At 68.5% G+C, this 16137-nt stretch overlaps 1 protein-coding gene and 1 pseudogene across 2 annotated transcripts; both read right to left on the bottom strand.

Moving 5' to 3' along the window:
* Positions 1–272: 272 nt before the first annotated feature.
* On the bottom strand, positions 273–6510 carry LOC148590355 (disks large homolog 4-like; the record flags this gene model as incomplete). Its single annotated transcript, XM_088539135.1, has 5 exons — positions 6341–6510; positions 5309–5445; positions 3847–3991; positions 2730–2869; positions 273–425 (listed from the first exon to the last, which is right to left on the bottom strand). Coding segments are annotated over exons 1-5 (636 nt in total), but the record flags the coding sequence as incomplete, so codon positions are not given.
* A 110-nt stretch (positions 6511–6620) lies between these two features.
* LOC148590354 (disks large homolog 4-like) lies at positions 6621–15642 on the bottom strand (annotated as a pseudogene). Its single transcript, XR_015914317.1, has 6 exons — positions 15580–15642; positions 11344–11409; positions 10920–10973; positions 10116–10166; positions 9117–9245; positions 6621–6625 (listed from the first exon to the last, which is right to left on the bottom strand). The product of XR_015914317.1 is annotated as a disks large homolog 4-like (transcript).
* Positions 15643–16137: the final 495 nt, after the last annotated feature.

Here is a 16137-nt window from a genome sequence, read left to right as displayed (position 1 = left end):
CCCCCCCCGCTGTCCCCATGTCCCCACGTGTCCCCCCACTGTCCCCGCATGTCCCCATGCTGCCCCCACACTGTCCCCACATGTCCCCCCCACGTGTCCCCATGTTGTCCCCATGTCCCCACGTGTCCCCCCCACGTGTCCCCGTGCTGCCCCCATGTCGTCCCCATGTCCCCCCTGCTGTCCCCCCGCTGTCCCCACATGTCCCCCCCACGTGTCCCCGTCCTGTCCCCATGTCGTCCCCATGTCCCCGTGCTGTCCCCCCGTCCCCGCACCGAGAGGATCTGGTCTCCCTTGCGCAGCTCCCCGCTCAGGTCGGCCGGGCCGCCCGCGAGGATGAAGGAGATGAAGATCCCCTCGCCGTCCTCCCCGCCCACGATGTTGAAGCCCAGCCCGGTGGCACCGCGCGGGATCACGATGCGGCGCGGCTCCCTGCGGGGGGGGGGGCACGTGGGGACGGGGGGACACCGTGGGGACGTAGGGACACCCCGGGGGACATGGGGACACAGGGACACCCCGGGGACAGCGGGACACCCTGGGGACAGGGGGACACCCTGGGGGGACACCCTGGGGACGTGGGGACACCCTGGGGACAGCAGGACACCCCGAGGACGTGGGGACACCCTGGGGGACACCCCGGGACATGGGGACACCCCGGGGACAGGGGGACACCCTGGGGGACACCCGGGGACGTGGGGACACCCTGGGGACAGCAGGACACCCCGAGGACGTGGGGACACCCTGGGGACAGCGGGACACCCCGGGGACAGCAGGGACACCCCGGGAACACCCTGGGGACAGGGACACCCTGGGGGACACCCCGGGGACGTGGGGACACCCTGGGGACACGGGGACACCCCGGGGACACGCCGGGGACAGGGGGACACCTTGGGGACGTGGGGACACCCCGGGGACGTGGGGACACCTAGGGAACATGTGGACACCCTAGGGACATGGGGACACCCTGGGGACACCCCAGGGACAGGGGGACACCCCAGGAACAGGGGGACACCCCAAGGGCACCCCGGGGACAGGGGACACCCTGGGGACACAGGAACACCCTGGGGACACCCCAGGGATGTGGGGGCACCCTGGGGACACCCCAGGGACAGCGGGACACCCCGAGGACACCCCAGGGACGTGGAGACACCCTGGGGACACCCTGGGGACAGCGGGACACCCCGGGAACACCCCAGGGACACGGGGACACCCCGGGGACAGCGGGGACACCCTGGGGACACCCCAGGGACGTAGGGACACCCGGGGGACACAGGGACACCCCGGGGATGGGGGGACACCCCGGGGACAGGGGGACACCCTGGGGACGTGGGGACACAGGGACGCTGCGGGGACATGGGGACGCCTGGGGGACACCCCGGGGACAGGGGGACACCCCGAGGACACCCAGGACACAGGGACACCCTGGGGACAGCGGGACACCCCGGGGACACCCCGGGGACGTGGGGACACCTGGGGGACACAGGGACACCCGGGGACAGGGGGACACCCCAGGGACATGGGGACACCATAGGGACACCCCGGGGACATGAGGACACCCTGGGGACACAGGGACACCCTGGGGACACCCCGGGGACAGCCGGACACCCTGGGGACACCCGGGGGATGTGGGGACACCCCAGGGACAGGGGGACACCCCGGGGACACGGGGACAGCCCGAGGACACCCTAGGGACATGGGGACACCTGGGGGACATGTGGACCCCCGGGGGACACTCCGGGGACATGTGGACACCCTGGGGACATGGGGACACCCTGAGGACACCCCGGGGACATGGGGACACCTGGGGGACATGAGGACACCCTCTTAGGGACATGAGATTACTCCCTTGGGGACATAGGGACACTGTCACCTACCTGGGGATGTCCCCATAGGTCACAGGGACCCCTGGGGACATCACTAGGGTCATGGGGACCCCTTGGGGACAGTGCCACCTACCTGAGCATTTCCCTATGGGTCACGGGGACCCATTGGGGACAGTGTCACCTACCTGGGGACGTCCCTATGGGTCACAGGGACATCGCTAGGGTCATGGGGACCCGTTGGGGACAGTGCCACCTACCTGGGGATGTCCCTATGGGTCATGGGGACCCGTTGGGGACAGTGCCACCTACCTGGGTATGTCCCCATGGGTCACGGGGACATCACTAGGGTCATGGGGACCCCTTGGGGACAGTGCCACCTACCTGGGGATGTCCCCATGGCTCACGGGGACCCCTTGGGGACAGCGTCACCTACCTGGGCATGTCCCCATGGGTCACGGGGACATCACTAGGGTCACGGGGACCCCTTGGGGACAGTGCCACCTACCTGGGCATGTCCCTATGGGTCAGAGGGACACCGTTGGGGGTCACGGGGCGCCTTGGGGACAGTGTTACCTACCTGGGCATGTCCCCATGGGTCATGGGGACCCATTGGGGACAGTGTCACCTACCTGGGGACGTCCCTATGGGCCATGGGGACCCCTTGGGGACAGTGCCACCTACCTGAGGATGTCCCCATGGGTCACAGGGACATCGCTGGGGTCACGGGGACCCCTTGGGGACAGTGCCACCTACCTGGGGATGTCCCCATGGGTCACGGGGACCCCTTTGGGACAGTGTCACCTACCTGGGGATGTCCCTATGGGTCACGGGGACCCCTTGGGGACAGTGTCACCTACCTGGGCATGTCCCTATGGGCCATGGGGACCCCTTGGGGACAGTGCCACCTACCTGGGGACGGTCGTCGTCGGGCAGCAGCTCCTTGGGCCCGGGCGAGTAGCGCCGGGGGGACGTGGGCGTCATGGCCGGGGGGAACTCGGGGCCCAGGTAGCCCTGGGGACCCAGGTCGCTGTCCAGGTGCTGCGGGAAGGCTGGGGACACGGGGACACGGGGACCCTCAGGGGGCGGGGCACCGCCGGGGCCACCGCGAAGGGACACGGGGACGCGAAGGGACATCCCCCGCCACGTCCCCGTGTCCCTTCATGTCCCCAATGTCCCCCTGTATCATCCAATGTCCCTTCATGTCCCCCAATATCCCTCCCCATGTCCCCCAATGTCCCTCCCATGTCCCTCCATGTCCCCCGTATCACCCAATGTCCCCATGTCCCTTCATGTCCCCAACGTCCCTCCATGTCCCTCTGCCCTCCACGTCCCTCCAGGAACCCTCCCACATCCCTCAATGTCTCCCTATGTCCCCCTGCCCCCCCTGTGTCCCCCCATGTCCCCATATCCCCCCACATCCCTCCATGACCCCCCCCACATCCCCCAATGTCCATGTCCCCCCATCCATGTCCCCCATGTCCCTCTGTCCCCCCACGTCCCTCCATGTCCCCCTGTATCCCCCCAATGTCCCCATGTCCCTTCATGTCCCCCCCCATGTCCCCCCGTATCACCCAATGTCCCCATGTCTCTTCATGTCCCCCCGTCCCCAACGTCCCTCCATATTCCCCATGTCCCCCAATGTCCCTCTGTCCCCCCACATCCCTCCATGACCCCTTCTGTGTCCCTCAATGTCTCCCCATGTCCCCTAATGTCCCCCCATGTCCCTCCATGACCCCCCCAATGTCTCCCCATGTCCCCAATGTCGCCATGTTCCGCATGTCCCTCCATGTCCCCATATCCCTCCACGAACCCCCGTACATCCCCCGATGTCCCCCCATCCATGTCCCCAAAGTCCCCCCACATCCCTCCATGACCCCCCCATGTCCCTCCATGTCTCCCCATGTCTCCCCTTGTCTCTCTATGTCACCTCCATGTCCCCATGTTGTCCCCATGGTGCTCCCAGCTGGGGGCCCTGCCCCCGTGTCCCCATTTTCCCCCATGTCCCCAGTGTCCCCCCCGCGCTCACAGCCGGTGACGTCAGGCGGCGCGAAGGCGTCAGGCAGCAGGGCGCCGGGCGCCTTGCCCACGCGCAGGTACACCACGTCGTAGGTGTTCTTGAGCGCCGCCACCGCGTCCTCGTGCATCACGTCCTCCAGGCTCACGTTGTTCACCTGGGGAACACCCGCGTCACCCGTGGGACACCCACAGGACGCCCGCGTCACCCGCAGGACGCTTGTGTCACCCGTGGGACTCCAATGACACCGTCCTATAACACCCGTGACACCCACAGGATGCCCATGACACCCGCAGGACGCTTGTGTCACCCATGGGACTCCCGTGTCACCCGTGGGACTCCCATGACACCCGCAGGACGCTTGTGTCACCTGTGGGACTCCCACAACACCCACAGGATGCCCATGACACCCGCAGGACGCTTGTGTCACCCGTGGGACTCCCATGACACCCACGAGATGCCCATGACACCCGCAGGACGCTTGTGTCACCCGTGGGACTCCCACAACACCCCCCACAACACCCACAGGATGCCCATGACACCCGTGGGACGCCTGTGACACCCATGGGACCCATGTGACACCCGTAGGACATGTGGGATTCCCATGAGACCCGTGGGACACCAGTGTGACACCCCTGGAAGCCTGTGACATCCATGTCCCCCCATGTCCTCCCATATCCCTGTGTCTCCCATGTCCCCAACATCCCCGTGTCCCCTCCATGTCCCCGATAGCCCCCCGTGTCCCCATGTCCCCTCATGTTCCCACCATCCCTATGTGCCCATTTCCCCGTGTCCCCCCGCCATGTCCCTATGTCCTCCATGTCCCTGTGTCTCCCATATCCCCGCCATGTCCCTCCATGTCCCGCATGTCCCCCACATCCCTGTGTCCCCGTTTCCCTGTGTCCCTTCATGTCCCCAGGTCCCCCCATGTCCCTGGGTCGCCCATGTTCCCCCATGTCCCCCCCCCACATCCCCTGGTCCCCATGCCCCCCACATCCCCATGTCCCCCCATGTCCCCGCCATGTCCCCATGTCCCCCCTGTCCCCAGGTCCCCATATCCCCATGTCCCCCCACATCCCCCTTTCCCCATGTCCCCCACATCCCCGTGTCCCCACCATGTCCCCCCATGTCCCTGGTCCCCCATGTCCCCCCCATGTCCCCAGGTCCCTCATATCCCCATGTCCCTCCCCACATCCCCTGGTCCCCATGTCCCCCACATCCCCGTGTCCCCCTATGTCCCCATCATGTCCCCATGTCGTCCCCCTGTCCCCAGGTCCCCCCATATCCCCATGCCCCCCCCCACATCCCCATGTCCCCCTATGTCCCCACCATGTCCCCGTGTCCCCCCGTGTCCCGGCCATGTCCCCCATGTCCCCAGGTTCCCCCATATCCCCATGTCCCCCATATCCCCCTGTCCCCCCGTGTCCCCATGTCCCCGTGTCCCCGCCATGTCCCCCCCCGTCCCCCCGCTCACGGCCAGGATCTTGTCCCCGATCTGCAGCCGCCCGTCCTTGTGCGCGGCGCCGCCCTCGATCACTTTGGTCACGTAGATGCTGTTGTCCCCCGGGATGTGCTGGTTCCCGACGCCGCCCGCGATGCTGAAGCCCAGGCCTGCGGGGGGGCGGGGTCAGGGGGCGTGGCCAGCGCGGGGGGCGTGGCCAGGAGGGCGGGGCAACGGGAGGGTGAGGCCATGAGGGGCCGGACCAATGGGGGGGAGGCAACGCCTCAGGGGCGGGGCCTTGGGGGAACAGGAGGTTGGGGGCGTGGCCAATAGGGGGCGTGGCCTCAAAGGGCGCAGGGGGCGTGGTCATGTTTTGCAGGTTGGGGTGTGGCCAAGAGGGGGCGGGGTCTCAAGAGGGGTCAATTGCAAGCCTGGGGTGGGGGGAGATGGGGGCGTGGCCAAGAGGAGGGTGTGGCCAAGGGGTGGAGCCAAGAAGGGGGTGGGGCCTCAAGGGGTCAGAGGGCAGGGCCAACAGGGGCGGGGCCACGAGTGGGACCAAGGCTTGGAGGGTGTGGCCGAGAGGGGGCGGGGTCAAAAGGCAGTCGGGATAAGGCTTGGGGGGCGGGGTCTGTGAGGGGCGGGGACAGGAGGGGGTGGGGTTTTGAGGGAGGCGGGGCCTCAACGTGGGCAGTGGCTCGGGGGCGGGGCTAATAAGGGGTGTGTTCTAAAGGGGGTGGGGCCTAGAGGGGCGGGGCCTCAAGAGGCGGATCCAAGAGGGGGCGGTGTCAGTAGGGGCGGAATCCTGGGGGCGGAGCATCGGGGGTGTGGCCAAATGGGGGGGCGGTTCTTTAGGGGGCGGGGGTTCTTTGGGGGAGGTGTTTGGGGGAGGAGGGGGCGGTTCTTTGCAGAAGGTTGTTCTTTGGGGAGGGTGGTTGTTCTTTGAGGAGACGGGGGTTGTTCTTTCCGGATGGGTTGTTCTTTGGGGAGGGAGGGTTGTTCTTTCCGGATAGGTTGTTCTTTGGGGAGGGCGGTTGTTCTTTGCCGGGGGGGCCGGGGACGCGTCACCTTTGGGCCCCTTGATGAGCTTCACCTCCACCACCTTCTCGGCGGGCGCCTTGCGGCGCATCACGTACAGGCGGACAACAGCGCCCGCCTCCTTGAGCGCCTCCACCGCCGCGCTGTGCGTCACCTCGCGCACGTCCGCCTCGTTCACGAACAGGATGCTGTCGTTCACCCTGGCAACGGCAACAGCCGGACAACAGGTGTGCGGCACCGCCGTGTAAGTGGCGCACGTTGTTGCAAGGGTTAGGGTGTTGCGTTGTGAGCGATGCAGACAGGGTGTTGCTCATCCTGGCCACAGCAACAGCCGGACAAGCAGTGTGCAACACCATGAAGGAAGGGGGTGTTGCACCCCCATGCAATGCTGATGGTTACAGACAGGGTGCTGGTGTTCCCCTGGCTGGCAACAGCCGGAGGGCGAGTGTGTGACACCGCGACACGAGGGTCTTGCACGACGGCAGGGCCTCATGTACTCACGCACAGCCCCAAACAGCCCAACACACCCTCCAATACACCTGCACACCCTCCCATACAGCCTCACACCCTCCAATACACCCTCACGCCCTCCCACAGCCCCACACACCCCCCAAACCCCCCACAGACCCTCACACACCCCATAGACCCCCTATACACTCCCCATAGACCCTCGCACACCCCTATACATCCCCCATAGACCCTCATACAGACCCCCAGACCCTCATATGCCCCCGCACACCCTGCTACACCCCCGTCCTCCACTTGCACACCCCATAGACCGTCACACAGCCCCTACACACTCCCTTAGACCCCATACACCTCTGTAGATCGCTCCGTACACCCTCAGACCCCCATACACCGCCATATGTTTCCATAGACCCCCATACACCTGCCTAAAGCCTTATATACCCCTATACACCTCCACACACCCCCCGTACACCCCCCCAGACCCTCATACACCCCCTGTCCACCTCCTTATCCCTCATGTGCCCCAATACACCCCAACACAGCCCTCCATACACACCTACACACGCCCCTACACCCCTACACACCCCCATCCCACACACCCGTGTTCCCCATAGACACTTGCAAGCCCCCACAGGCCCTTATAGCCCCCCTAGACCCCCTGTAGCTCCCCATAGCCCCCCTATAGCCCTCCTAGACTCCCTGTAGCCCCCTATAGCGCCCCATAACCTCCCTCTAGCCCCCCTAGACACCCTATAGCCTCCCTAGACCCCCTATAGCCCCCCATAGCACCCCTAGACCCCCTGTAGCTCCCCATAGCCCCCCTAGACCCCCTACAGCCCTCCTAGACTCCCTGTAGCCCCCTATAGCCCCCTATAGCGCCCCATAGCCTCCCTCTAGCCCCCCTAGACCCCCTATAGCCCCCCATAGCCCCCCTAGACCCCCTATAGCCCCCCATAGCCCCCCTATAGCCCTCCTAGACCCCCTATGGCCCTCCTAGACCCCCTTATAGACCCCCTAGCCCCCCCATCACTCCCCTAGACCCCCCCTAGGCCCCCTATAGTCCTCCTAGACCCCCTTTTAGCCCCCCCTAGATCCCCCTATAGCCCCCCTAGACCCCCTATAGCCCCTCTAGACCCCCTATAGCCCCCCATAGCCCCCCTAGACACTCTCTAGCCCCCCTATAACCTCCCTAGGTCCCCCATAGCCCCCCTATAGCTGCCCCTAGACCACTCTATAGCCCCTGTAGCCCCCCATAGCCCCCCTAGGCCCCCCATAACCACCCTATAGCCCCCCATAGTCCCCCCCTAGACCCCCTATGGCCCTCCTAGATCCCCTTATAGACCCCATAGCCCCCTAGAACCCCCTAGACCCCCATACCGCCCTCTAGATCCCCTTATAGACCCCCTAGCCCCCCCATAGCCCCCCATAGCCCCCCTAGATCCCCTATGGCCCTCCTAGACCCCCTTATAGACCCCATAGCCCCCCTAGAACCCCTAGACCCCCATACCGCCCCCTAGATCCCCTTATAGACCCCCTAGGCCCCCCATAACCCCCCTAGATCCCCTTATAGCCCCCATAGCCCCCCATAACCCCCCTAGACTCCCCCCATAGCCCCCCATAGTCCCCCCCTAGACCCCCTTTGCCCCCCCCCAGCCCCCCATAGCCCCCCTAGACCCTCCATACCCCCTATGGCCCCTCTAGACCCCCTTATAGCCCCACAGCTCCCCATAACCCCCCTAGATTCCCTCCATACCCCCCCATAACCCCCCATAGCTCCCCTATGGCCCTCCTAGACCCCCTTATAGACCCCCTAGCCCCCCATAGCCCCCCTAGAGCCCCCTATGGCCCTCCTAGACCCCTCCTTATAGCCCCCATAGCCCCCCATAACCCACCTAGACTCCCCCCATAGCCCCCATAACCCCCTAGACCCCCTTATAGACCCCCTAGACCCCCCATAACCCCCCTAGCCCCCACCCTAGAACCCTCTAGACCCCCCCTAGACACCCATACAGCCCCCTAGATCCCCTTATAGACCCCCTAGCCCCCCCATAGCCCCCCTAGATCCCCCCATAACCCCTCTCATAGCCCCCCCATAGCCTCCCTAGATCCCCTATGGCCCTCCTAGACCCCCTTATAGACCCCATAGCCCCCCTAGAACCCTCTAGACCCCCCCTATACCCCCATACCCCCCCTTAGATCCCCTTATAGACCCCCTAGCCCCCCCATAGCCCCCCTAGATCCCTTATGGCCCACCTAGACCCACTTATAGCCCCCACAGCCCCCCATAACCCCCCCTAGACCCCCCTATAGCCCCCATATCCCCCCCAGCCCCCCATACCCCACCTGAGGCGGCCGTCCTGCGCGGCGGCGCCGCCGGGGATGATCTGGTGATGAAGATCCCGGGGTCGTCGCCCACGTGGGGGTTGTCGGTGCCGCCCGCGATGCTGAAGCCCAGCCCCGAATTGCCCTGCGCCCCCCCCGGGACCCCGTCAGAGCCCTGCGCTGGGGGGGCCGGGGGGTGTTGGGGGCTCCTAGGGGTGTTGGGGGGTGTTGGGGGCTCCTGGGGGGTGTTGAGGGGCCCTGGGGGTTGTTGGGGGTCCCTGGGGGTGTTGGGGGCTCCTGGGGGTCCCTGGGGGGTGTTGGGGGGCCCTGGGGGTGTTGGGGGCTGTTTGGGGCCCTGGGGGGGTTGGTCGGGGCTCCTGGGGGGTGTTGGGGGTCCCTTGGGGGTGTTGAGGGTCCCTAAGGGGTGTTGGGGGCTCCTAGGGGGTGTTGGGGCTCCTGGGGCTCTCTGGGGGCTGTTGGGGGTCTCTAAGGGGGTGTTGGGGATCCCTGGGAGGTGTTGGGGTCCTTGGGAGGTGTTGGGGGTCCTTGGGGATCCCTAAAGGGGTGTTGGGGGCTCCTGAGGGCTGTGGGGGTCCTTGAAGGTGTGGGGGTCCCTAAGGGGTGTTGGGGGGTCCCTAAAGGGGTGTTGGGGCTCCTGGGGGGTGTTGAGGGTCCCTGGGGAGGTGTTGGAGGTCCCTGGGGGGTGTTGGGGATCCTTGGGGGGTGTTGGGGGTCCCTGCAGGGTGTTGGGGTCACTAAGGGGCTGCTGGGGGGTGTTTGGGGGGTCCCTGGGCTCTCTGGAGGGTGTTGAGGGTCCCTGAGGGGTGTTCGGTGTCCTTGGGGGGTATTGGGGGTCCCTAAGGGGGTGCTGGGGGCTCCTGGGGGGTCCCTAAGAGGATGTTGGGGGTCCCTGGGGGGCCGTTAGGGGCTCCCAGGGGACAGCTGGGGCCCATGGGGGGGCGTTGGGGGTCCCAGAGGGGCACTGGGGGTCCTGGGGGGTCCTGGGGGGTCTCACCCGCTCCAGCGTGATCTCCTCGTACTCCATCTCCCCCTCGGTGCCGTTCACCTGCGGGACACGGCGTGAGGGGACAGGGGACACAGGAGAACATGGGGGGACACGGTGTGAGGGGACAGGGGACATGGGGGACATGGGGACACGGCGGGACACGGCACGAGGGGACAGGGGGGACGGGGACACGGGGGGACACGGCGTGAGGGGACAGGGGACACAGGGGGACATGGGGGGACACGGTGTGAAGGGACGGGGGACATGGGGACACGGAGACACGGCACGAGGGGACAGGGGACACGGGGGGACACGGTGTGAGGGGACAAGGGACACGGAAGACACGGCGTGAGGGACAGGGGACACAGGGGGACATGGGGGGACACAGCATGAGGGGACAGGGGACACGGGGGGACACGGGGGGACACAGCATGAGGGGACGGGGGACATGGGGACACAGCGTGAGGGGACAGGGGACACGGGGGGACACGGCAACATGGCGTGAGGCGATGGGGACAGCAGGGGACATGGTGTGAGGGGACGAGGGACACAGCGTGAGGGAACGGGGACATGGGGACACGGGGGACATGGGAGGACGGGACATTGGGGAGACAAGGACATGTGGGGGGGACAAGGACATGATGGGACATGGGGACACAATGGGGACACATGGTGATGGAGGGGGGTCAAGTGACCGGGGAAGGGGGACATTGAAGGCAGGGAGGGGGGCAGGGGGACCCAAGGGAGACACTTGGGGACACGGGGGGTCACCTGGGACACGGGGGGTCACTGGGGACATGGGGGGTCACTCACATAGGCCGGCGCCTCCAGCGTGTCCGTGTTGACGATGACGGGGGGCGAGTTGGCCTGGGGGGGGGGGAGACAGCGGGGGGGGGGTCAGAGCCCCGCCCCCTCAGCCGTCACCATGGCAACAGCCCCCCCCCCCCAAAAAAACGGGGCTTCATAGGGCGGCAGGAGCCGCATGGAGGGGGGCGGGGCTTCCAGTCAGGAGGGCGGGGCCAAGGGAGCCCCTTTCCTCCTCCCCCCAATAAGGGGCTCCTGGAAGGGGAGAGGGGGCGGAGCTTGCGGGGCGTGGCCAGGGGAGGGGGCGTGGTCTCCACGTGCAAGTGGGCGGGGCCAGAGAAGACCCGTTGCCTCTCCCTAAGGGGGGGGGAGCGGCTGGGGGGCGACGGGGCGGAGTTTGGGGGCGGGGCCAGGCGAGGAGGCGGGGCCCTACCTGGCTGGGCAGGTGGGCGGGGCTCTGCTCCAGGGGGGGGCTGTCCTCATCTTGGTACCGGTATTTCTGCGGGGGGGGGGGGGGGATTAGGCCCCGCCTCCTGTGAGGGGGCGGGGCCCAGGCGTCCGGAACCGAGGGGGGGGCACCTGGATCCCCTCATTAATCAACGCATCTGATTGGCGGGGGGGGGGGGCGTGGCTTGTTTTGTCCCTGGCAGACGACCCCCCCCCCCGCCATCCCCTCCCCCACTCTGCCGAGAGCGTCCCAGGGGGGCGGGGCCGGGTTTAATCCGGGTAAATCCGGGCTGGGATTAACGGGATGAGCCGGGAGGGGGGGGGGACATGGGGGCAGCTCCCGCGCCCCCAGTCTGAGCCCCCCCCGGCCCCCCCCCCCTCGTTCTACCCCTTCCCGGGACCCCCCGATGTTCTCGGTAGCCCCCGGAGCTCCTAGTTTAGCCCCTCCCCCCGGTGCCCCCAATGTTCCCCTCCCCCCCCCAGCCCCCCGGTCCCCTCCCAGCTCCCGGTTTAACCCCCCCCCCCAATCGCTCCCGGTGCCCCAGTTTAACCCCCCCATTGATCCCAATGTCCCCATTTTAACCCCCCAGTCCCGGTGTCCCCCGGTCCCGGTGTCCCCACGAATCTCGGTGTCCCCCGCTGCCCCCCCATGGATCCCGGTATCCCCATGGATCCCGGTGCCCCTCGGTCCCGGTGTCCCCATGGATCCCGGTGTCTCCATGGATCCCGGTGACCCCGGTCCCGGTGCCCTCCAGTCCTGGTGTCCCCTCGGTCCCGGTAATCTCCCCGGTCCCGGTGCCTCCCCCATGGATCCTGGTGTCCCCATGGATCCCGGTGTCCCTATGGATCCCGGTGTCCCCATGGATCCCGGTGCCCCCCGCTGCCCCCCCATGGATCCCGGTGTCCCCCGGTCCCGGTGCCCCATGGATCCCGGTGTCCCCATGGATCCCGCTGTCCCCCCGGTCCCGGTGTCCCTATGGATCCCGGTGTCCCCATGGATCCCGGTGCCCCCCGCTGCCCCCCATGGATCCCGGTGTCCCCCGGTCCCGGTGCCCCCCGGCCCCGGTGTCCCCATGGATCCCGCTGTCCCCCGTCCCGGTGTCCCTATGGATCCCGGTGCCCCCCGGTCCCGGTGTCCCCATGGATCTCGGTGTCCCCATGGATCCCGGTGCCTCCCCATGGATCCCGGTGTCCCCCTGGTCCCGGTGTCCCCTGCTGCCCCCCCATGGATCCCGGTTGCCCCCAGTCCCGTGTCCCCATGGATCCCGGTGTCCCCACGATCCCGGTGTCCCCCGGTCCCGGTGTCCCCATGGATCCCGGTGTCCCCATGGATCCCGGTGTCCCCCGGTCCCGGTGTCCCCATGGATCCCGGTGCCCCCCGCTGCCCCCCCATGGATCCCGCTGCCCCCCCATGGATCCCGCTGTCCCCCCGGTCCCGGGGTCCCCACGGATCCCGGTGCCCCCCAGTCTCGGTGTCCCCATGGATCCCGGTGCCCCCCCATGGATCCCGGTGTCTCATGGATCCCGGTGTCCCCATGGACCCCGCTGCCCCCCGGTCCCGGTGCCCCCCCGGCCCGCACCTTGCAGCCGAACGCCACCGAGAGCCCCCGCTCGCGGCAGAGCAGGGCCGCACTGGCTGGCAGAGCAGCGGCGAGAAGCAGCCGGGGCCGCGCGACCCCCCCCCCGGGCCCCGGCGCCGCGGGCCCCGCCATGGCGACACCCCCCCATGGCGACACCCCCCCCCGCCGCCGTGACATCACCCCGGGGACACCCCCCCCCTCCCCCTTCCCGCCGCTTTAAGCGGCCGCGGGATTAACGGGGGGGGGCGGGGATTGACCCCTCGCGGCCCCCGTAGCGGCCGCGGATTGGTTGCCCGCAGCCCGCCTTGGTTGAACCCAGTGGCACCCCGTAGCCAGAGGGGGGGGCGCGACCGCGTCCCGGCCTGGGATTGACCCGTGCCGGAGCCCGTATGTGCGCTGAGATTGACACCCCCCCCGCTCCCCGGTACCTGTAACCGGCGGGATTGACCCTTCCCGGCTCCCGTAACCAGCAGGGCGCCCCCCCCCTCCCCAATTAGCTACAGCGTGACCGGACTGACCCTCCCGGCACCAGTAACCTGACAGGAAGGGAATGTCCCCCCACCCCCGCACTGACCCCTCTCGACACCTGTAACCGGCGGGGATTGACCCTCCTCGGCCCCCGTACTCCCGCCCCTCCCCTCCCGATGGGGGGGGTAATTGCCTCGTGACGTCACCGCGCACGCCGCTTCTCCCCCCCCCCCGTTGCCGCGGCAACGTCGAGCGCGAGGGGGTTAAAGGGCGGGAGCGGCGCGTGGGGGCTCGGCGCATGCGCGGGAGGGGGGAGGGAGGGAGGCGAGCCGAGGGGCGGGGCCTCCCGTTGCCGGGCGACGGCGCGAGCCCCGCGTCGCTTGGCAACGGGAGGGACCGCGTCGCTTGGCAACGCGCGGAGCGGCGTCGCGTAGCAACGGGCGGGAGCGGCGTCGCCCGGCAACGGAGCGGGGGGGGGGGGGCAGCGGCGCGTGCGGAGCCGGAACCGGAGCCGGAACCGAACAACCGGGGGCGGCTGTTGCCGCACAACCCCCCCCCCCCCGCCAATGCCCCCCTCGCCCCTGGCGGCCTCGCGGAGTTACCCCGTTGCCATGGCGACTGGGTGGGTGTTGGGGGGGGGAGGAAACACAAGGCGGAAACAGGCGGGTGGGCGCGTGTGCGTGGGGGGACGACACCCGGACACGGGACGCTGCCGCCGCCGCACAGGCGCTGCCGCGCGTGTCAGCGGCCCCCCCCACGCAGCCGCGCGGCGCCATGGCAACCCGCGCACCGCCGCATGCGGCCGCCCCCTCGCCCGGGTGTGCGGGGGGGGTGGTGTGTGTGTGCGCCTGTTCCCCCCTCCCGCCACGACCACAGACACCTACAGCCGCACGAGGACGGACAGGCCTCGGCCTGCGCCGCGGGGCCCAGGCCTCCCCACACCGGACCCCCGGGACCATAGAGAGCGACCGCCGCCCTCGCCGGGGCGACAGAGCGGCCTGTTGCCCCCCCCCAGCAACACGGAGGCCGCGGGACAACCCCCCCACCCAGAACCTCCGAGCGCCCCACAAGTACCATAGAGAGGAGCCCTTCCTCCCCCCGGCACCGCCGGTACCACCGAGCGGCCACAGAGAAGGTCCCCGCGGTGTCACAGAGCGCCCCACAACTACCACAGAGCGGCTCCTTGGGCCGCCAGGACCATAGAGAAGCCCTCCAGACCCCCCACCAATAGCACAGAGCGTCGCCCCCCCCGACCCCCCCCAACACCATAGGGGTTCCCCCCCCCGACCCCCCCCCTGCACCATAGAGAGGCCCCGCGGAGCGCAGAGGTGTCTCCCCCCAGACCCCGGGACCATAGAGAGGCCCCGCAGCGCTGCGGAGAGCCGCCCAGCACCATGGAGAGCGCCCCCAGCACCATAGAGAGCGCCCCGAGCGCCGCAGAGAGCCCCCCCCCCCCCGCACCATAGAGAGCCGCCCCCGCAGCGCAGAGCGGCCCCCGCGACCCCAGCGCCACAGGGAGACCCCCAGGACCATAGAGACGACCCTGCATCGCCCCGGAGAGGACCCCCCCCCCCCACCCCCGCCAGACCCATAGAGAGGGGGCCCCAGAGCGCCCCCCCCCCCCCCGCACCATAGAGGAGCCCCTCGAGTCCCCGTTACCATAGAGAAGCCCCCGGGCTGCGCAGAGAGACCCCCAATAACCATTGAGAAGCCCCTGAGACCCCCCCCATCACCATAGAGAAGCCCCCCGTTACCATAGAGGAGCCCCCCCCCGGGCTGCACAGGAGAGCCCCCAGTAACCACAGAGGCGCCCCCGACAACCATAGAGGAGCCCCCCATAACCACAGAGGAGCCCCCCAATAACCATAGAGGAGCCCCCCAATAACCATAGAGGAGCCCCCCAGTAACCACAGAGGAGCCCCCGACAACCATAGAGGAGCCCCCCAGTAACCATAGAGGAGCCCCCCAGTAACCACAGAGGAGCCCCCGACAACCATAGAGAGCCCCGGGGCTCCCTAGAGAGCCCCCCCGGCACCATAGAGTCCCTCAGCGGCACGCCAGGCAACCCCCAACCCAAAAACAGCGACCACCGGCACAACCCCCCCCCCGCCGTCACCCCCCCCCCCGCGGTGCCGGTACCGGTTCCGGTGGCGGTACCGGTCGCCCCGCGCTACCTTGGTGGTGACGATGCACAGACAGTCCATGGCGGCCGCGGCGCATGGGCCGGGGCCGCCCGGGCTGGGAGCGGAGGAGGAGGAGGAGGAAGAGGAGGGAGGGGAGGGAGGAAGGAGGAGGGAGGGAGGGAGGGAGGGAGGGGGGGCGCGGGGTTTGGGGATGGGGGGGGCGCGGAGGCCGCGGGGACGGAGGCAAGCGGAGGAGGCGGCGGGAGCCGCGGCGGGGGGGGGGGGGGCGCGGTGGGAGGGGCTTGGAGGGGGCGGGGCTTAGGGGGGGTGTTAACCCCTCCTGGGGGGGGTTGTTGCACACCCGGCGCGCGGGTGTCTCTCGCGCGGGTGTCACGTGGTCACCGCACACGCGTGTCCGTGTCACGGGCGCGCGGGTGTCGCCCGCACGCAGGTGTTGCGCTCGGGGTGTTGCGCACACGGTTGTTGCACACACAGGTGTTACGCACAAGGGTGTTGCACACTCAGGGGTGTTGCGCACACGGGTGCTGGGCGCAGGGGTGTTGCACGTGTGGTTGTTGCACACATGGGTGTTGCACACAAGGGTGTTGC

Source organism: Tinamus guttatus, unplaced genomic scaffold (genome assembly GCF_059628265.1).
Source record: "Tinamus guttatus ecotype Peru unplaced genomic scaffold, ASM5962826v1 Tinamus_guttatus_pri_ptg001425l, whole genome shotgun sequence".
NCBI lineage: Eukaryota > Metazoa > Chordata > Aves > Tinamiformes > Tinamidae > Tinamus > Tinamus guttatus.
Note: the sequence above shows the minus strand (reverse complement) of the source record. Positions and strands in the feature narration are given on the sequence as shown.